Below are 19,954 nucleotides of genomic sequence, written 5' to 3'. Positions count from 1 at the left end.
AGCTATATTTTACAATCCCTGTAAGAAAATCATCAAAACAACTGACTATATAGAAATGAATAGCCACTTTTTTAACATTGAATACACTGTGCTTTTTTTTCCTTTTTCTTTTTCTTTTTCAAATTCTACAGAAAATCTATAGGAAAAGAATAACAAACTTAAGTCTTCTTTTGATGGTACTAATAAAGAGATGGCACTAATAAAAATAAATAACTGACAGTAATTGTGACCTCTCTAGAACTTCTCCTTCCAGTTTATTAAATTAAACTGCCAAAGGGCTGCTTTTGACTTTGAAGCTGTTAGATGCCTGAAAAGACACAGCACCTGAAATGGTGAATTTGACCTGCCAAAAGTATTGGATCAGTCTAAAGTGTAATAAATACGAAACAACAACAAGTAACAGGGCTGAAGAGCAGTCTACATCTACAGTAGGCTTTCTGATAACCTGCTTCAGCCAAGTCATTATACACAATGCAGAGACTCTAGAAATGTTCTCCCTTTTAAAAGCAAATCTCACAAGTTGCACTAAGGTGACACAAGTACAATTGCTATAGTGAATAAAAAAAAGCACTTACTTTGCCCCCAGCATGGCTCAGAGACCCTGGCACAAACAGAACAACCTCACGGCCCTGCCTGCCTGTACCTGCACAATTTAACAGCTTCAGATCCCATTTCTGCAAGTCTTGTGTGCCCAGAGGCTGCCATGGCGTCATCTCAAGTGCTGCTGATGGTAGTCGGGCAAAGAAGCCAGCAGCTGGTGAGGAGCAAAGGGTGGGATGTAGGTCCCTGATGGTGGCTGGTGCTGTGCTGGCACTGTAGTGCATATGGGAACGAAACTGGTGGGAATGTTTGCACTCAAGTCAGCAGATGGATGTGAATGGGTTTGTACTGTCATTGACAGAAGAAAACTGTGTTCCATTTCTGTGAAAAATTCTGAGGGTCCTCTGGTGCAAGTTTCTATGTCTGCAGCAAAGATAATGGCTGGTTAATGTTCCTCAACTTGCTCACCCCCTCAGAGTTTTAAAGTGCAAGTTACTTAGTTCCTTTTATGTGCTTCTCAGTATAGTTCTTCCACCCCTCCCCATTCAAACACAAGTTGTGTTTCACTCTAGTCCATTGTGTTCCACAGTATTGCACTGGGTGTGTTTGGTGCCATTCTCTTCATCCATCCATCCATCCATCCATCCATCCATCCATCCATCCTTTCATCTCTTCAGTACTTGTATTGCCGCATGGCAGAACTTTCTCTCCTTTGTAGATCTAGGACTCCTCAGCACAGTTACAATGCTGCTAGCCCTAGGCCACAGGATGTGCCTTTGTTGTGGAGAGAAATGGCTGTTCTTTCTGGCTGGCCGTGCTGCTGTAATGCAAGTGCTAATAAATGCGTGAGAATTAATGTATGTGCTCCAGAGCTGAACTAAGCAGATGTATTTCCTTTACCCAACTATCTACTCTTGCCGTTCTGCTCTGTGTGATAATATGCCACTAAAACCACACCAGTTTAGGATGCTGTACCAGTGTCTTCCCTATCAAATTCTACCATTTATGGTATGATATTCCCCCTGGAACAACAGATGAAGAAGGAAGGCAGGCTAATTGATTCAGCCCTCCCCCGCTGCCTCTGAGCGCAAGCACTTAGCTGTAATAATTGTGAAACAGAAGAATTTACACTGAGTTATAAGCTGGTATCACAGAACTCAGTAAATGGTGTATACTTCATGAGCTGTCAGCTTTTCAGAATATTGCCATCTATTTTTACTATTTTAATGTGCTTTTCCAACTAATATCTGTAACTAATGTAGTTTCCCATGCTAAGGTGGCATAAGTCTCGTATGTCATAACTATGGAGGAGGGAAAGGTGGGTTATTTTTCTCAATAAGACCATGCCTGTAAACTGTTAAAGAACAGCTGTATTTCAGGGCACTGAGGAATCATGGCTTAATATTCATGTCTCCTTCTCTCAGTTTAGAACCAATTATACCTTATACCAAAAGTTCTTCCCATTGGTGTAACTGCACCTACTGCAAAAATAATGAGTGTTAATTTTTGCACAAAACAACAGAATGGGTGCAAAGCACTAGTCTTTGTATGATGTGCACTGAAATAATGGCATTTCTCAAGAAAGTTTGTCAACTAAAGAAATAATATCCCAGCATCTTGAAAGTGTCCAGTGTGGTTGCTTGTAAGAGATTATTTAAGTCAAGCATTAAGATTTATTTTGCTAGCGTACACCTCTGAAAAACAAATATTGCTTTTCCAATTTGGAGCATAAAGCAGAGGGATAAAAAGCAGCAGGCACATTTTTTGTGGTCTTTTTTTTTAGCAAAGCATGTTTCCAATTTGGAAATAAAATAAAATTTAAAAAAAAAAAAAAAAGGAGGAAAGAGCACATCTTCATTGTCCAATTAAAAAAAAAATGTTCAGATAGAAGGAAATGCAATTCTTCTTCATTGATTTCCACACAGAATTTTATAATCTTTCTGAGAAGGTTTTTCTCTTTAATACCATGCTCCCACCTCCTTTCTTCTTTGTTGTGTTAGCACAGAGCTTTCTCCCTTTCTGTCTTGAATACAATTGCAGATTTTCTTTCAAATATTTCATGAATGTTTATCCAAACAAGTAAAATTTGAGTAAAGATTCTAAATTACTGTAAATGCCCAAAGTTCTTATCAAACTTCTGTCCTTCTGGTGGTGATTGATGGGAGTTATAAGAATTAATTTTCTTTCTCAGCTACCTGAAACAATAATCAACTTCCACATATATAGGCATGTAACAGATTCTCGTACTCTATTCACGTTGTTCAGGTGATAATACCAAAAACACCTATTTGTTCATTGTGGGGCATATGCTGTATTTTAATTTAGGACCATGCATGTTTTAGGAGGAATGAACTTTCAGCCTCTTCTTTGCATTTATGTCAATGGTTACTGATCAGGGCTGAAGGTTACCAACTTTGTCCTTTTCAGAAGCTGTTTGTGGGCTTTTAGAAGAGATTACATGAGGTCTTGTTCTTGTAATGCTGTATTCTACTTAATGAAAGACATTTTTGAGGTGACAGTAGACTATTTGGATGGGATTCAGTTGCCTAAAATGACACTAGGTGCCTACTCTTAGATACCTAACTACTGCTTTGCCTCTTGCGGTCACTTTCGAAGATCTGCGGATCATGTCTGCCACTTGAATGTGCATGTCTCAGATTTTCTAGAGCATCTCAAATGACACAAAGCATTTATGCTTATGCAACTGAATCCTACCTTTTAAGTGTGTGAGAGAAAAAGAAGAATTATGTATTCTTTTAGAAATTTGCTGCTTATAAAGCCTTAATAATTTTAGCCCTCTAGCTCTCTTCTTAATATTCACAGGTTGTATTTCTCCAAAATTTGCTGCTCCTTGTTTTTCTCTCTGAATATGTACAATAAGTGAAATAAGTTTGGTTTGGTCTTCATTACTTTCTATAACAAAGTTATTGTAAGACTACAAGGAAATGAGTTATTTGCAATTTAACACCATTTAAATGTAGGAAAATGTCAATGGTGAAGCTCAAGCTGTTTGGCTTTTGTGAAGGTCTGCGCATATGGCATGTGACTCACAGCGGGCCTACTTTATGGTTGGTATAATTCATATTTTGAAACAGAGAAGCAAAGTTTTATTTGAGAAGTCTTCATCTGTTCATTATTTAGCCTTCACATTTTAAGATACTCTTTAGTACCAAACATCTTGGACTTAATGGGACAATTTCCCATTTTAAAATTGAATTTCTCTGTATTGCATTCTAGACTCTCTATCCATGATCGCTTCTGAAAATATTTTAAAATTAAGCCATGGAATTTAGAAACACTTTTGCGAGAATGCCAAATGCTTTACTGGAGTGGCCAGAGGGAAAACCTTTATGCTTTATCTTTAGCCATCAGTTATAAAACTGCTGCGTCCACAACACTAATTAAATGAATTATTTTTCCACAGACTGCAGCAAGTCTAATAACAAATTTAAAGGGCAAGTGTATTGAGGAGAAAGAGTACTACTCTTCAAAAATACAAGAGAAAAATCCAAAGATCTCTTACGCTACTTTAAGTCCAGCAAATACATATGTGTGTTTTGAGGCTAGATTTTCCTCACTACATCTTTATTAGTTAAAAAAAAAATACCAACTGTTGCATAAATTTTAAGAGGGGCATTTTTTTTCTCATTGTATATAAATATTAACATGTTTTATATCTCTTAAAAGAGCATATATTAAATACCTGTAAGGTGATGTAAACAAACTTACCATTGCCTAAATTTTTGGAAGGATGCTTGCTTGATTACACTTGAAAAAGTGCAAAAATCATTCTGGCTGTTGATTTAAATTTATTGCAAGGTGGGAGAATCTTGACTCTGTGCTTTTAAGCCAATGTGTAGAGCTCTCATTTCATATCAGTCTTTGACGCTGGCATTCACTGAACACTAACATGAGCTAGCTGAAATGATGCCCCTAGATCTCTGTACATATGCTGAAAGCTGAAACAGTGGATCAAATGATATAGAGTCCTTATTTATCATCACTACAATAGATATGTCACAAGTACTTTTTTTAAAAGGGGTGGATGAGATAATCTCTGTCTCCAGAAATAAAGCTGTACATTTAGGCAATAGAGTTTATTCTATTGAAAGCGTAAAATGTGTAAAGCTTCTGGTGAGAGCAAAGCAGAAAGGGGCCATGTCTATACTCCTGGCTTTTGCCTGCATCAGTATATTGACAGATGATGGGAGACGTGATAGAAGCTCTGACTGCCCTGACACAGAAGCGAGTAATATAGCTGCAAATTCTGGTTCCCCTTCTCCCCTTGCCTGACATGACTTTTGTCAGGTGGCTTTAAGATACTGGTATAAAACACAGATTTGATGGTATAGCTTCAACTCTACCAGTCTCTCTTTGATTTGCGTACAAAACTGTAAAATGTGTGTATAGTAGAGTCATCAGGAATGCATTATGAATATCCAACAGGTGTATTTTGCCTTTAAAATCTCAAATTTTTCCATTCATCCTAGAAGTGCTGGAATTCTCCATTTGCAAAGTATGCAGAAAACAAGCTCCTTCTGGTTAAATCTGTGTATTATATGACTTGGTTAAAAACAAAAAAAAAACCACACAAATATAAACTTTTCTCTGTTTTTTATAATATCTGTTCCAGTGAAACCATGGTTAACTTTTTACAGGTTTGGTTACTCTTTCTTTAAACAGCCAACTTCTTTTATCAGCCAAAGAACAAGTCATTTGATTAATGATAATTTTTATCTCTTTGAAAGGATCCTTTCCGACCATTGGGGTGAAGTCTCTTTCGAGATTCCTGAGGGCGGGATTTTTAAATAGCATCCTGGCCTCACATCCAGTGTCAGGGGGTGGATCTTTACCCCCCAGCATTTCTTCTGGTAGGTATTCCACCCTATTCCCCCACATCGATTTTTCCCTTCACCCTTTGCCCCATCTCTCCACACATCTTAGGGAAAAAAAAAATTGGTATTGGTCAGACAGGGAGATTAGATGCCCCTTCCAATAAAAAGCTGAACTGAAAGTAAATGGAAAAGATAAATTACTTTTCCTCAATCAATGCACAGGAGAAACTGTGAAGGAAACTGACCTGTAGTTAAGTGGTCAGCCTATATATAGAAAGAGAAGGCTTGGTATCTTCTGTCCATGCACCCCATGAAGCATGCCCATGCACACCAGGGAGTCATAACTTCAAAAATGTTTATATAAAATCCCAGATTTTATGTAACTCTATGACTCTTGCCTAAAAATTCCCTTGCTAAAACATGGAAGCAAAACAAATTTGGAAAGGCAAAATTTAATCATGTACTGATATAGTGTTTGAATCCTTTATATGCTTCTGCAGTTGCAACTTGTGGCTTGTGAAAGCTGCCTTAACTTTTTTTAGTATCTTTTATCACAATTTGAACTAGTATGAATGCCTTAAAATGCGTGAGAAAACCCCATTGCCTATGCTGCCAGCACAGTATTCCACACTGCCTCTGGCGACGTCCCCAGCAGAGCCACAGCTGTGTGATGGCATGAGGGACTCCAGAGGTTGGTTTGAGGTTGAGTGTAGGCTAAGAATGAGACCCCCATGCCGGGTGGGTGGGCTGCTGTCAGATACTGGGCTGAAACGGGGAAGTAGGACAGGTTAGAGGCACTTTTTCCCAGAAAGGCTGTATGTGTTGTCCATTCTCTTCTGGAGCCATTAAGCACCATCTTCCATCAACGCCAATAAATTAAGAATAAATACATGTATCTTAATTATAGTTAAAACCGAATCAAAGTTCAGTTCTGTTCCTTTCCACACCACATATTTCTATGTAAAATTAATCTATACGTGGGCTAATGTCACACTTGTATCCTTTCAGGCCATCTCACCTATAATATTACTTTCAGTTTTTTTTAAAGAAGAAAAATGTCTTATGGTAAAAGTAGGGAGAAAACTGAAAAATTGCATAATGTTATTGATTTTCTATACAAAAGAAACTGTTCTACTTCTCTGTGCTCCATTTTATCTATTGCAATAATGGTAGGCCTCATTAACACAAGGTGATTTTTTTTTAAAGTGCTTTTATTTCATTGTTTACTTTCTTTCTTTGAACAGAAGCTTCTCAGCAACTTTGATGTCTTTTCTTATGACTGTTTGAGTGTCTATTGTCAACAGATTGTAAAATACTTTTTTTTTTTCTCCTTGGGATGGTATCTATAACCAAACAACTGTGGAAGTAGAAATACTCCAGGCCGCATAAAATTCTCTCTTTTCAACATAGTACTATGTATAGCATATCATTGATTGTATTAAATTACAAATGGCGTAACTGCACTCCTGAACTGACTTCTCACCTACATACCTACTTAAAACTTCATTTTATAAAATACTCAGAACTGTTGTTTTCCGAGTGCTTGTAAAGCTTTTAATCACCGTTTTTTACTTAAATCATAGCTCTTAAATGTGATTTGTTTAATAAAACTGGTTCATAATTTCTTGTTATTAAATGTCTTTTACTAAGAATTATGATTCAATCTGATGAAATAATACTCAAAATAGGGAAAAAATTGAAATGCAGGTACCTGATGTGCAACATATACCTTAGTAAGGTAATGGAAATAAATGTTATGGTTTGATCATGTCAACAACAACAACAACAAATTATCCAAGCAGCAACCCCACATAAAGGGAGAGAAGGCACATCTTCTGGAAAGTAAGGATTGTCAGGTAGTCTAAAGCCAATGAAGAACTGTAATAAATCCAACAGACAAGATGTGTCAAGTGACAAGTCAGAAATTGCTGTTAACAAATGTACCCCAACATTCTTATCTGTAGTGCTGCTATTTAACTCTTCCTTTTTTACTTTGTCATATTTGTATTTACATTAAGCAAAATCTTAATTCTGAATTGCCTCTCTCTTACAGAGATGACCAGAGGATGCCATTCCATTTAATGATAACTTTTCAAATTGCTAAAACCGGCTTTACTGTACACTTGAGCAAAAACCCCATACATGTACTACTTTTTTTGTAAAGAAAACAGAAAAATCTGTTGAAGAGAGTACTGATCCGTGATGTGAGAGACTCAGAACTGAATCTTTTACTGTGCATGATTCAGTGGAAAATATAGGTTTATCCTTGAATCCTTAATCACTTTAGCACAGAGAAGGGATGCACCCTTTGTTCCTTTGTATCAAAAACCACTGCACTAAACACCTGACCTTTTTTCCTGAGTATTGCTTTACCAAGGAACCAAGACACCCAAGGCAACAGTGCTCCAAGAAGGTATAATATTTAAGCAGCGATATCTGTGTTATCGTGGCAGCCTCTGGCTGCTAGGATGGCAGCAGGTGGGCAAAAACAACTGCCCGTGGCTAGTCCTGATGCTGTCGTGAGCAGTGTGAGGGTGGCTGTTTGTGTGGGGGTACCGGGGCGAAGAACAATCCAGTGCTGCCTTCGACAGCACAGCGACCCCACCTCTCTTATCTGAGATGCTGGGCTCATTCGGGTCAGTAGCTTTCATTAGCCTAGCAGAGGTACTTAATATTTAATAACTTTGCTGAGTTGTAATCTAATTGCTTCACATATAGCTTATGTGTAAGATTTCAGTGAGTTTAACTGCATGGAAGGCTTAAAATGCCCTCATTATTCTGCGAATGAGGTCATTAGGAACAAAGATAATGAGGTGGTTTTTATTTACAGAAACCTTTAACTCCAAGCTAAGTGGCAGATTTACTTCAAAACAGTCAGAAAATTTATCCCTTACTACAGACAAAATGCATTTGCGTATTTTTTCTACAAAATTCCCCACAAATGTTTTAAGTGAAACACAGAACTAAACTAGAAAACCCACCATAAATAAGTATCTGGAAAACAGCTTGGCAGGGTGATGTAGCTGTTGGTTTCCTTTTTTCCCTTTCTACCTTTCACTCAACAATCGGGGAAGTGTATTATGGTTGCACTGACAGCTGATGTTCAGTTTTGTGTAATCTGATGTCTGCTCTTGCACTGTGCTGAGGTTCACTTATGTAAAAGGTATCCTCATTTAGCTAACCTAAAGATTAATTTATGCTGCTAGCATGGGGCGTTACATCTTTCTGCATAAATAGATTGCCTCAAATGTGGGTGTTTTTTTAAGCCTAGACATAACTATGCTAATGCAATAGTGCTTATATGATAGTTACATCAGAAGTCTGTCACTGCCATACAGCCATTTCACTAGAAGCAAAGCTTTCAGCAGGCCTTCAAATACCTATCCTAGACTTCTGCAAAAACAAGCCCATTTTCATACAAAAGCCTCCATTTGATTTAGCTATCATTTATGTTACAAATTACTTAGTTTCTAGGTATCCCACCTGTTAGCAGGACAAATTCACAACTCGGTTGATGTAGATCTATAATGACAGGTGGATTCACATAAGCAATAAGTACTTTTTCTCAAGTGATATCCTTGCATATCTTACATAGAATTCTTGAACCACTGAACAGTTTGCACTTCTTATCATACTTACACTGGCATGAGCTGTGGAAGCTTACTCCTTCCTTCATAATTAAACATGCACACATACATACACATATATACACGTTGTCAAAAAAAAAAAAAAAAAATCAAATTGCCAGTACTGCATCTATTTCTTCAAATTCCAGCTCTTCCAAACTAAGTACAGTGTTCTTTTCTCCATTTTGGGGTAATTCTTAGCTTACTACTCTTGCCCTCTATTGGCAGCTCTTGATTTCAGTCACCTGTAAAGGGTTTGTTATGTAAATGCACACCCGTATTACCTGGCAGAAGTTAAGATCGGCAGTATGCTTCTGTCTTTGAAAAGTGTCAGACAGATTGCCAAGCTTGCTGAGTTGGAAAGGGAGGGGAAGCAAATACCTTTCCTACTGTTTCTTTCAAGCTAAACTTCTGAGTTTTTTCTGTTGACAAGAACAACTACAGATGTGTGTCAGGTTATGAGAAACAATGGAAAAGTTCTTGTTAAGCAAACCTCCCAGATCCCCTTCATCCTATTCAGCCTTCAAACTACATTAGCAGGAGAGGGCGAAAAACATCAAAATTATTCTTTCTATGCACACCCATCTATGAACATCAGTGGTGTGATTTGATTGTGACTCCTCTGATCTCCCCAGGTAGTCAGCAGCTGGATCATTGCCCCCTATTTCATTGACACAGCACCTCTCGGAAGCTTCTGTGAAAGTATCTTGATGTGACATTTTTAATGAAGTATCAGCATCAGTTATTTCCTACCACTTATTTTGCAAGGGTTAATTATCCAGCTCTTTTACCTTTTAGGAAAATGGAAGCAAAGAAAATCGGCTTGATAAAACAATCCACCCCCGTGAACCTCAGAAAATAGATTATATGCAAGAAAAGAGGATGCACTTACTTTCCAGAAACTTGGAAGTGATACAGGACAGTGCTGACTGCTGTCTTGAACTAGATAATGACAGAACTCCTCCTCCACATAAAGTACATTATACAGAGGACATCCCCTTTTCAGTGTTTTACTGCCTGGTTGTCTATGACTGTTTACCTAATATACATTGTAATGTTCACATTTATTACAGAGAGCTCCTCAAAAAATCCAGACATATCTGTAGAATACTAAACCACATGATTATTGGTTTTCATTTCTCGAAAATTAATATTTTATTACAATTTCCAAGTGCACCTGAGTGAGCCCATTATTCTTGATATTGTATAAACTGACAATTGAAAGCAAATTGTATTGACAGGCCCTTATTGAACAAAATTACTCAACAAGAACCATCTAGGAGCAATTCTTCATCGTGAAACTCAGCTATATTTATGGTACTCCAATAATGAGAAAAGTAACATCTGGTTTTTTTTTTCAGTTAATGCATTTTCCCCTGTTCTGGGTTCCAGCACCTGAACTGCTGTATTTTTTGTTCAATGAAAATTGCTAATCCTTTCTCAGTGACTAACAAATTGATTCTTTTATTGCATATATATTTTCTAGGATATCAGAGCCAAATGGCTCTTCCAGTTTGTTTTTTCCAACCTCGGTGCTATTTCACTGGTATGTCTAGCCTATAAACCCTGCAACTGGTACATAAGGGCATGTCTTTTCTGAGGACAGACATTAAAATGTATACAGACTTTTCTGTTAGGCAGGTAGGAAAGTACTACAGAGCCAAAACATGGATGAGCAGTAAGTAACATGAATAGTGAGAGAAACTCTTATTTCTATGCTGGTCCATTAAGGTTTAGCTTGAACTGTAGAACTGGCATTAAGCTCTGAGTGTAGGATGTGATAAAAGGAGGTCTTCATTCTCTAACCTTGCTAAATAGCTCATTTCATGCTCAGATAGTAATCATAAACAATTCCAAACATTTTAGTCCTAGAAGTTCAGGAAAGTTTATTTGCATGTGTGCTCATTTTACATAATATACACTGCTATTGCATATTTTTAAAAAATATGACTAGAGAAAATGTGGTGATTTATTGTAACAAGCATGTGAATTGAAGTAAGTTGTTGTTCATTAATAACAGGAGCAGAAAGATAGGAAAAGGAGAGCTGGAGGAGCCTGATGGATACACACAGAAATGTATTTGTAAATAAGCTACACACGGTTATTCTTTTTCTCAAGCTCAAAGGGAAAAAAAGAAATCTGAACTCCCATTTGGCCTAGCAATAAAGCATTGGATGTGAAAACAGATTCAGAGTTGTTTGACTTTTTGTGGGGTGGCAGAGGAGGGAATAGTTAACTTGAATAATGTTTAGGTTTCTTTGGTCTGTTTCAGCTGGGAAGCCAGTGTACCTTTAGCAAATTCAACTTGCTGAAGTACCATTCCCAGGTCCAAATACCATGTATCAGAAATAATTTGCCTAACTCTGGATTTTACACACTGGTATTTAACGTGCCTGTTCAGGTGCCTTATACAGTTGGTGAAGACTAGAAAATTCTGGACTGACTCATATGACCTGTTTGTGACACAGTTATGAACATTTGACTCCTTCCCTTGAAATGCCTATTTTCTTTCTCAGAAAAAATCTAGATATTGCTAGCTATGGAGATGTCTCCACAGCTACAGGAGTTAAATTATGGGAGACTAATGCTTTTTGGTTTTCTTCTTCACATGAGAATGAGTTTCCGTATTTTTTTTATTTCTTCAAGATGTACATGCTTGTCTAAATACCTGTGCATCTAAAATTTGCTGCTTGACCAATCTTCATTTTAACTCTTGTTTTTTGTTCATGATCAAAATCAGAGCTGAAGGGAGAAGCTCGACTGTGTGTCCCTTCATGTCCTGAAGGTACAAAACCTTGAAGACAAATCAGAAAAAAATTACCATAATATCACAAAGATGTCACAGTGTTAGGTCCAGTGCCTCATTTATGTGCTGGAGCCCTGACTCTTGATGTTCTGTTTTCTTAATTTTTGGTTTAGAAACTCACATATGTTCCTTTGTGGATTTCAGAAACTATAGGAGTATTGGTATGTGGCCTCCACTCCTTCTTGAAATGAGAAATTAGGCTTTTCTCATGTGTAGAAAGCAGCAAGATATTCAATGAAAGAGGTGGTAGAGCATCAGTTTTGTATATCTCAGAAATATAAAGTTTATGTAGACCAGAGGGACATAGGCACAAAACACATGTGCTCAAATCATAAATGGATAAAAAAACAACCAAACAAACAAAACAGAAAGGATATCCTAAAGTGCAAGGCATGACAGAATCTTATAAAGAACAGAGTCAGGAATAGTAATGAATAATCAAAAAATGATCTGACATTTCAGAACAGGATTAAAATAATACCTCAGCTATATCATTATATTTATGATAGCACAAGCCCGTGTTTTACTGTAACCTTATATATGCAATTTTTTATTTGCTCATTTTCTAATTTCTGATGTAGCTTATAGCTTCTAAATATACTGTACCTATGATAATAGGAAAATTCACAATAGAGATTAAATAAGCTTTGTTTCTTATGTTCCATAAGTACCTGTTATGTATGATGAAGTGCAGAAGCCCCTGATACACAGACTTAATTCTGTTTAAATTCTTTTACATGCTCTGGGGTCAATAGGGCAAATGATCCTTGATGCAGTCAGACTCTGTGGACTAATTTTGAACCAAAGAACATCCCTTGCTCTTTGCACAAGAGGATGTAGAGTGGAAGGAGCACTGAAATTGTTACGAGTAACTTAAGGGTGAAATGTCATTAGATTAAGTGAAATATGTTGAAATTCAGTAATTAAAAAAAAAAAAAAAGTGAGGTGAATTATTTTGGCTAATCTAACTGGGCAAAAGTATCTCTCTTAAACTGAATCTGAACAGAATCTGTTATTTATTATAGATTTGGAGTTTTATTTGTTCTTTGATTCAGTGTTAAAGTGAAAATGCTAGAATTTTTAGGGCTCTAAGTCAAATTTCAAGTAATATAAGTCTTATGCCAGAATAACTTCTATGGAAACTTATTTCCCACCCAGCCCCAAACATAATTAAATTAAAACTGAACAGCCAAATTCTTTTTGTGGCTGGTCATTAAGAAATTGCTTATTCTTGCAAAGAAACTAATCTACATTCTCCTTCCTAGTTATACACTAAGACTACCGCTGGGATTTCTTGGTTTAAAATGGGATGATATAACCTAGTATTTGAGATAGTGTGGTCAAAAATGCAATCCTTGAGCTGTGTTCATTGTTCTGACTTGTAATTTTATCATCTCTTAAAACCTCTTTCACATCAGTATAAGGTGGCCCTTACAAGGCATGGAGATAATAGAATGCTTCCAGGGTACATGACCAAGATTCTGATGCAAACAGCTGTTGCAATGAACTGTGGAAGTTCTTGGGCAAATGCTGTAATTAAAATTATTTTTTAAAGTACATCAGTTTATCCCAAGGGCCCAGGCAGGCACACTGCCCTCTCAAGATCAGGGAACCATGTAGACAATTCAAAGCCTCTTTGAGCACAGTTTCTGCAGATATGGTGGTTCCCACAGATTTTTCTTGCAGGCTAAAGACTTGTTTTTTGTGATGCCTCAGCCAAGTCACTTTGCCTCCTCTTCTCTTTTCACCATACATACCATGGATTTATCTGTTTATCACAGAATCACAGAATCACAGAATCGACTGGGTTGGAAAAGACCTCAGAGATCATCGAGTCCAACCCTCGGTCCAACTCTAGTCCGTTTATTAGATCATGGCACTAAGTGCCATGTCCAATCTCAGTTTAAAAACCTCCAGGGATGGCGAGTCCACCACCTCCCTGGGCAGGCCATTCCAATGCCTGACCACTCTCTCTGTAAAGAATTTCTTTCTAATATCCAGCCTAAATTTCCCCTGGCAGAGTTTAAGCCCATGCCCCCTTGTCCTATTGCTAACTGCCTGGGAGAAGAGACCAATCCCCACCTGGCTATAACTTCCCTTCAGGTAGTTATAGAGAGTGATGAGGTCACCTCTAAGCCTCCTCTTCTCTAGACTAAACAACCCCAGCTCACTCAGCCTCTCCCCATAGGTCTTATGCTCAAGTCCCTTCACCAGTCTTGTTGCTCTTCTCTGGACTCGCTCCAGCACTTCAATGTCTTTCCTGAACTGAGGGGCCCAGAACTGAGCACAATACTCCAGGTGTGGCCTCACCAATGCAGAGTACAGGGGAAGGATCACTTCCCTTGTCCTGCTGCCCACACTATTTTTGATACAGGAGAGGATACCATTGGCCTTTTTGGCCACCTGGGCACACTGATGGCTCATGTTGAGCTTCCTGTCAATTAGTACCCCCAGGTCCCTTTCTGTCTGACTGCTCTCCAGCCACTCTGCGCCCAGCCTGTAGCGCTGCAGGGGTTGTTGTGACCAAAGTGCAGCACCCGGCACTTGGCCTTATTGAACTTCATCCCATTGGAATCAGCCCATTTTTCCAGTCTGTCCAGATCCCTCTGCAGAGCCCTCCTGCCTTCCAGCAGGTCGACACTCCCTCCCAACTTGGTGTCATCAGCAAATTTGCTGATGATGGTCTCAATAGATTAGTATTTGAAAAATAGTAGAAGACTCTCAAATTAGATGCATTAGATGTACTTAGAGAAGTTCATATAGCAGCTTTCAGAGCTGATCTACAAGTGTACCAGCTCTTGTTCCCCTCCATGTGTACATCTGAATTCTATTAAGCCATCTCACCCTAATGATGAAGGTGTTTCTTTTTTATTTTTGCTTATAATATTCATGTAAACATAAGCAACAGGAATAAAACAGATTTTTTCTCATCCATATTGTATTTGTACTGCTAATAAGTATGTAGAAAGAGATAATACAGATAACCAATCCAACACATGGAAACTCGAAGAAATGCAAATCTTTTTTTTTAAGATACATGGCTGGAAAGTATAAATGCAGAAAATATCAAAACTGAGGCCAGTTATTGTATTTCCATGGTATAATTTTAGCCTCTGTCTACCCAACTTCCAACTAGTGATGAACTACTTGTTCTGCTTTTACCCTCTACTGGTCTCCATTTGCTTCTCTTATGGAAAGACGAGAATAAGAAAACAAATAACGGAAATGGTGCAACTGTGTTCTTGTTAAAGTTCCACTTTTCTCAGAACCTTCCAGAATATCTTTTGTAGGCACACTGGGGGATTGATGTGGATTCAGAGATGCAGAAGCAGCATGCCAGAGATTGTTAAAACTTCTGTTGTCAAAAGCACATTCTCTCCTTGTCATATGAAAAAGAGGAGAACTGTTCCCAGTGCTTGTTGTTGCAGGAGGGTTAGGCCAGAGGATTTGAGAAGGTATTTTACAAGTACACATACAGACTTTTCCTGGCTTCCAAGTCATACCAAAGGGCATAAATTCTTTCCAGTGGGTTACCAGGTAGTGAGTATAAAAGTTTTCAATATAAAATTACAGATAAACAGCTCAGAGAACAATGTTTTCAGATTGTGTTGATATAGTAAATCCTCTTCAGCTAGTAGTGACAGCTATATGGCCCTAATTTGCCAAATAATAAACAGTAACTTATGCTCATTCATGTATTTTATATTTTTATCAAATGATTTTGCAAAGGTATCTTCCCTTGACTAAACTAAACTAATGAAAAGATAGATACAGAAAAGCAGAAAGAGGACTAACAGCAAGATAAGTAGGCTATATCTATGTGATTTCGTGTAACAGCAGGATGTATATATGTTAGTGTTATATTGTTTGCAAACTCTGGCTTCTAAAGTCTCAAGAATGGGGTTGGAACGGCAACTTCTATTTTTTCAGGATTCCTGAAACACAGGTCTTAATTTGAGACCTTCTGTAATGCGAGTCAGTAATGCGAGTGAGATGGCTTGCAGCAAAATTCCCATTGGCTTCATGAGTATTGATGAGGGCTAACAATGAAAAACCCAACAGATTTTTTTTCAGTTGCTTTTTGCGTGTTCATTAGTCCGTCCTTCCTTCCTTTCTTAATTTCATGTTATGGAAGAAACTTTTTTTTTTCATTTTTTTCTAAAATTAGTTCTCCTCTGATGCATACAACTGCATCATCATTAGTAGGTGGAATGAAGAAGGTGCAGTGCCACAGCAAGCAGTTTTTCAGTTTTTCTGTTTCAGGGGTGTCAAACTCATTTTCACTGTAAAATATAGGAGTAGTTACATTTATACAGTCCTAAAATTACAGTTGCCCCTGTGAAGGCAACCACCAGGCTGATGTGGCCCCCAGTGAAAATGAGTTTGACGCTATTTGAAGCGATACATAAAGAACAGACGTAGTGTGAGATCTAGGAATGCCCTCCAAGCCCTGGGCATTTCAGTGAGAGACACAGGGTTTGCCTGTGGGCACTTTGCATGCTGAGTGCATGCTCTGTTAGTCTTATCTCATTAGATTTAGCAGGAGATAAGTTAGTGGGGAAATAAGAGCAGAACATGGATTCGGAGTGAAAAAATACCTGATACAAGTGACTTCTCAGAGGCTACCTGGACACATGAATTCTGACCTAAAGAAGTGATAGAGCAGTATTTTCTTATATGAACTAGGGAGCATATTCAAAGCCTTTGCTGTTTTAAGTGGAAGAATAAATATCCCCTGTTTATGTTAAAAGATCTATTCCCATGGTGGGTGTTAAAGATTTCACTATAAGACTGTAGAAATGAGCATGTGCTAACTACATTCTTTTTGGAGGATTAATCTTACATAAAAAATTCATTGAAGTGGGCTTTGCTGCATTATTTAAAATGACAACAGAAGACAACAAGCTGAATATTTTGTCATTGATATGACACTTCAAATTGTCCTCCTTATTCATCACTCTGCCTCTCAATTAAATTACACGCTATCAAAATCTAGTGTTGTGGGGAAAAAAGATAGAACTAAAAATGTGAGTTTCAAGTGTAATTGGTATTTTACATTATTCTGCAATATACAGCTTTTTTTCTTTTTTTGCATTTCTGCCTATTAAAGAAAATGTCAAGCAGATTGATCAATAGAATATACAAAATTGTAACATATTCTGAGGTGGCATTACATCAATACAGAATGTTTGTCATTTATGCTGGTTTTCTTTGAATGGCATTACAGTACAACTGAGTGGGAAAGAACATTCTCAGGAAAAAAAATAAAAAAACACTTTGTCAAAACTAGTCAAATACTTGTCACAAGGTAGTATTTGCATCAAGGCAATGAATAATCCCCGCACCTTCTACAGCTTCATCTAAGTTCTGAGTAATGAAATTCTTGTCCTTTCTGTGGATTATGCAAAGCACTGATACTGCTCTTGCTTTTTTCATCTGGCTTTCTGGGATGCTGGGAGCCTGAAATGGATCTGTTAGAACCAGAATTACTCCTTGTGCAAGGAGGGGAAACTGCTTTAGCCAATATCCCAGACACATGTTCTAGTGTGAGAATATTTATAGTTTCCTAGAATTATGAAAAGAGTTAATGTGGCTATGATATCAATATATGTAATGTATAAATACATATTGTTAAGTATGTAGTAAAACAATAAATTTTTTACACAATTGCAAATGTTAAATGTGATATACGTAGTGTGTGAAAGCCATATTTAGGTTTAAAACCTATTGCCCCAGAACGCTATTTATATAATTATTTACTTTAAAAGGCTTTTTTCTTTCCATACTCCCTATTCCAGCACTGCTGGGTATCTAAAGCTGCTGCAAGAATTATTTGTTTGGCTGATTTGATCATTGAATCCATCTTCAAACCTTTGTATATTTTATCCACTCCCAAGTCAAACATGAAGTTGTGTGCTCTCCTCCAGCAGTGTCTGCAGTTTTTAGCTCCTAGATGCTCTCGACCTCTGTCTTTTATTCCAAGTCCTCAGCCAAAGCTGACACCTTTTCAGTGTCCTTTTCCATCCCTTCCCTTATGTGGATCTTGACTGTAAAATTAACCCGTTTCTTCTTCAGATGCTTGTCTAGTGCCTCAGCCTGTATCCATGTGAAGACACTCACCTGAATTGGTGAAGTCTTTAAACTAGAGTTTGGGTGCCCAGCTATCTGGCAAGGGGACTTGTCATCAGTCACAGGTGCCTTTTGGTGCTTATAGAGTCCCCTGAGGCCAGGAACGAGTTCTCGCAGGTGCTCATGCCCCACGGCTCCCTCTGATCTGCAGCCTCTGCCGCCCTTCTCAGCCCCGAGGGCTTTCCCCATTCCCACCTATACCACCTCCCACTCCTGTTGATCCTTAAACTTGTTTCTTCAGGTAAAGATGTCCATGTTTCATATGCGTAAGCAATCATAAATATAGGAAAATAACTCAATGCCTTCCAGAATTGCATTAGCCTAACCTGTGATAAAATAATCAAAGTTTGCTTCTCTATCTCTAAGATTTCTCAGCCCCCCTCCTTTTTTTTATTCCTGTCCTTGCTTTGAGGATGAAGAATTAATCTTTCTTAGTACAATGGAAGCAATATAGATTTTCATAATCTAAGTTATAGTCTGCTTCCTCTCCTCTCCTCTCCTCTCCTCTCCTCTCCTCTCCTCTCCTCTCCTCTCCTCTCCTCTCCTCTCCTCTCCTCTCCTCTCCTCTCCTCTCCTCTCCTCTCCTCTCCTCTCCTCTCCTCTCCTCTCCTCTCCTCTCCTCTCCTCTTCTCCTCTCCTGTTGCCTCTTTTCTCTCTCTTCTTCTCCTCTTCTCTCTTCACTTCGCTTCTCTCTCTTCCCTTCTTCCCTTCCCTTCCCCTTCCCCTTCCCCTTCCCTTCCCCTTCCCCTTCCCTTCCCTTCCCTTCCCTTCCCTTCCCTTCCCTTCCCTTCCCTTCCCTTCCCTTCCCTTCCCTTCCCTTCCCTTCCCTTCCCTTCCCTTCTCTTCTCCTTCCCTTCCCATTTTTTTTCCTCATGTCTTAGCCAGCTTCTCCAGCGCTGACTGCCAGTTCCATTCCTTCAAACATTCATGAACTAGAAAGTCTGTTCATGCAACACTAAATACATGGTGGAATCACTTAAGTGTCTCTACAGGGCACTGAGCTGGGGAAGAAAATACAGCATTGTATATTGGTAACCAAACACAGCCTGGCTTGGTATCCTATACTGACTAGATGGAGAAGGACACTTGATTTTCTGAATTTGTTTTTCATACCACACCTTCGAAATCAAGATGTGTCCTACCTTGCATGTCTTTGATATACTTACATTTGTAAAATGTTCAGAGATTGTTTGGAATAGAACCTGCTTTGATAATATATGTACTCACTGGAGTCTGCTGTGTAGCAGAGTTTTTACTGTGTCTTCAAGCAACTGAAACAACAGCTGAGACATTTTTGATGTACAGGTACTCCAAAGGCAAATACAATACTGAGTAAAAGTCTCACTGTATTGCCTGTCGCAGTCCAGCTTGGAATACATAAATATCTTCAGTGATACATTAAACTTGCAGCCAAAATAGGAAGGCTTTTATCAAGTGCTGGCACACAAAAGAAGAGAAGTTAGTGTTAGGCTCCAGATTTAATATTTTTACTTTACAAAATCAAGCAATGGAACTGGGTTCATTTTTGTGGTGTCTTGACACAACCTTGCACCCAGTTCATTTGAGATTTAGGTAGGATGGAGAGGGATACAGGCTGAGTCTGTGGGATGCTGTCAGCCTAAATGACTAAATTTGTTGTTCACCAAAATTCCTGAATACTTAATGATACATTCCATACCAATATAGAGCAACCTGTTTGAAGACAAATGCTACTTATTTTGGTGTATTTACCAGATCATGCCATTCCTGTGCTGTCATGTGCAAGAGCTGGTTTTGTGTTAAGCGTATCATTTCAAGTGATTAAAGGAACACACTGATCAGTTTAAAAACTCGTAAATATTGTCCAATAAAAAATACTGAAATATTTTTTTTAATCCACAGGTAAATGCATATAGATACATTTGATGATTACTTTACCTAGAGGTTCATACTATTGGTTTGAGCACAACGAAGTACAGTTTGTTGTGGGTTTTTTAGGGAGGGGGGAATATTTTGGGAGATAACATAGAAGAATTAAA

General features: G+C 38.1%; 1 protein-coding gene across 1 annotated transcript in view; it reads left to right on the top strand.

Annotated features, from left to right (window-relative positions):
- The window catches only part of EPHA6 (EPH receptor A6), a gene marked incomplete at its 5' end in the record, with an annotated part of 487,187 nt that overhangs the window by 399,816 nt on the left and 67,417 nt on the right, over positions 1–19,954 (top strand). The window contains one exon of the mRNA XM_082057768.1: positions 5,289–5,415. Within this exon, the coding sequence (XP_081913894.1) occupies positions 5,289–5,415 (127 nt within the window). The remainder of the gene's footprint in view (positions 1–5,288; positions 5,416–19,954) is intronic.

The sequence above is a fragment of the Streptopelia decaocto genome (genome assembly GCF_964273445.1).
Source record: "Streptopelia decaocto genome assembly, chromosome: 1".
Classification (NCBI taxonomy): Eukaryota; Metazoa; Chordata; class Aves; order Columbiformes; family Columbidae; genus Streptopelia; species Streptopelia decaocto.
The sequence above is the reverse complement of the archived record's forward strand: the minus strand, read 5'-3'. Positions and strand labels throughout refer to the sequence as shown.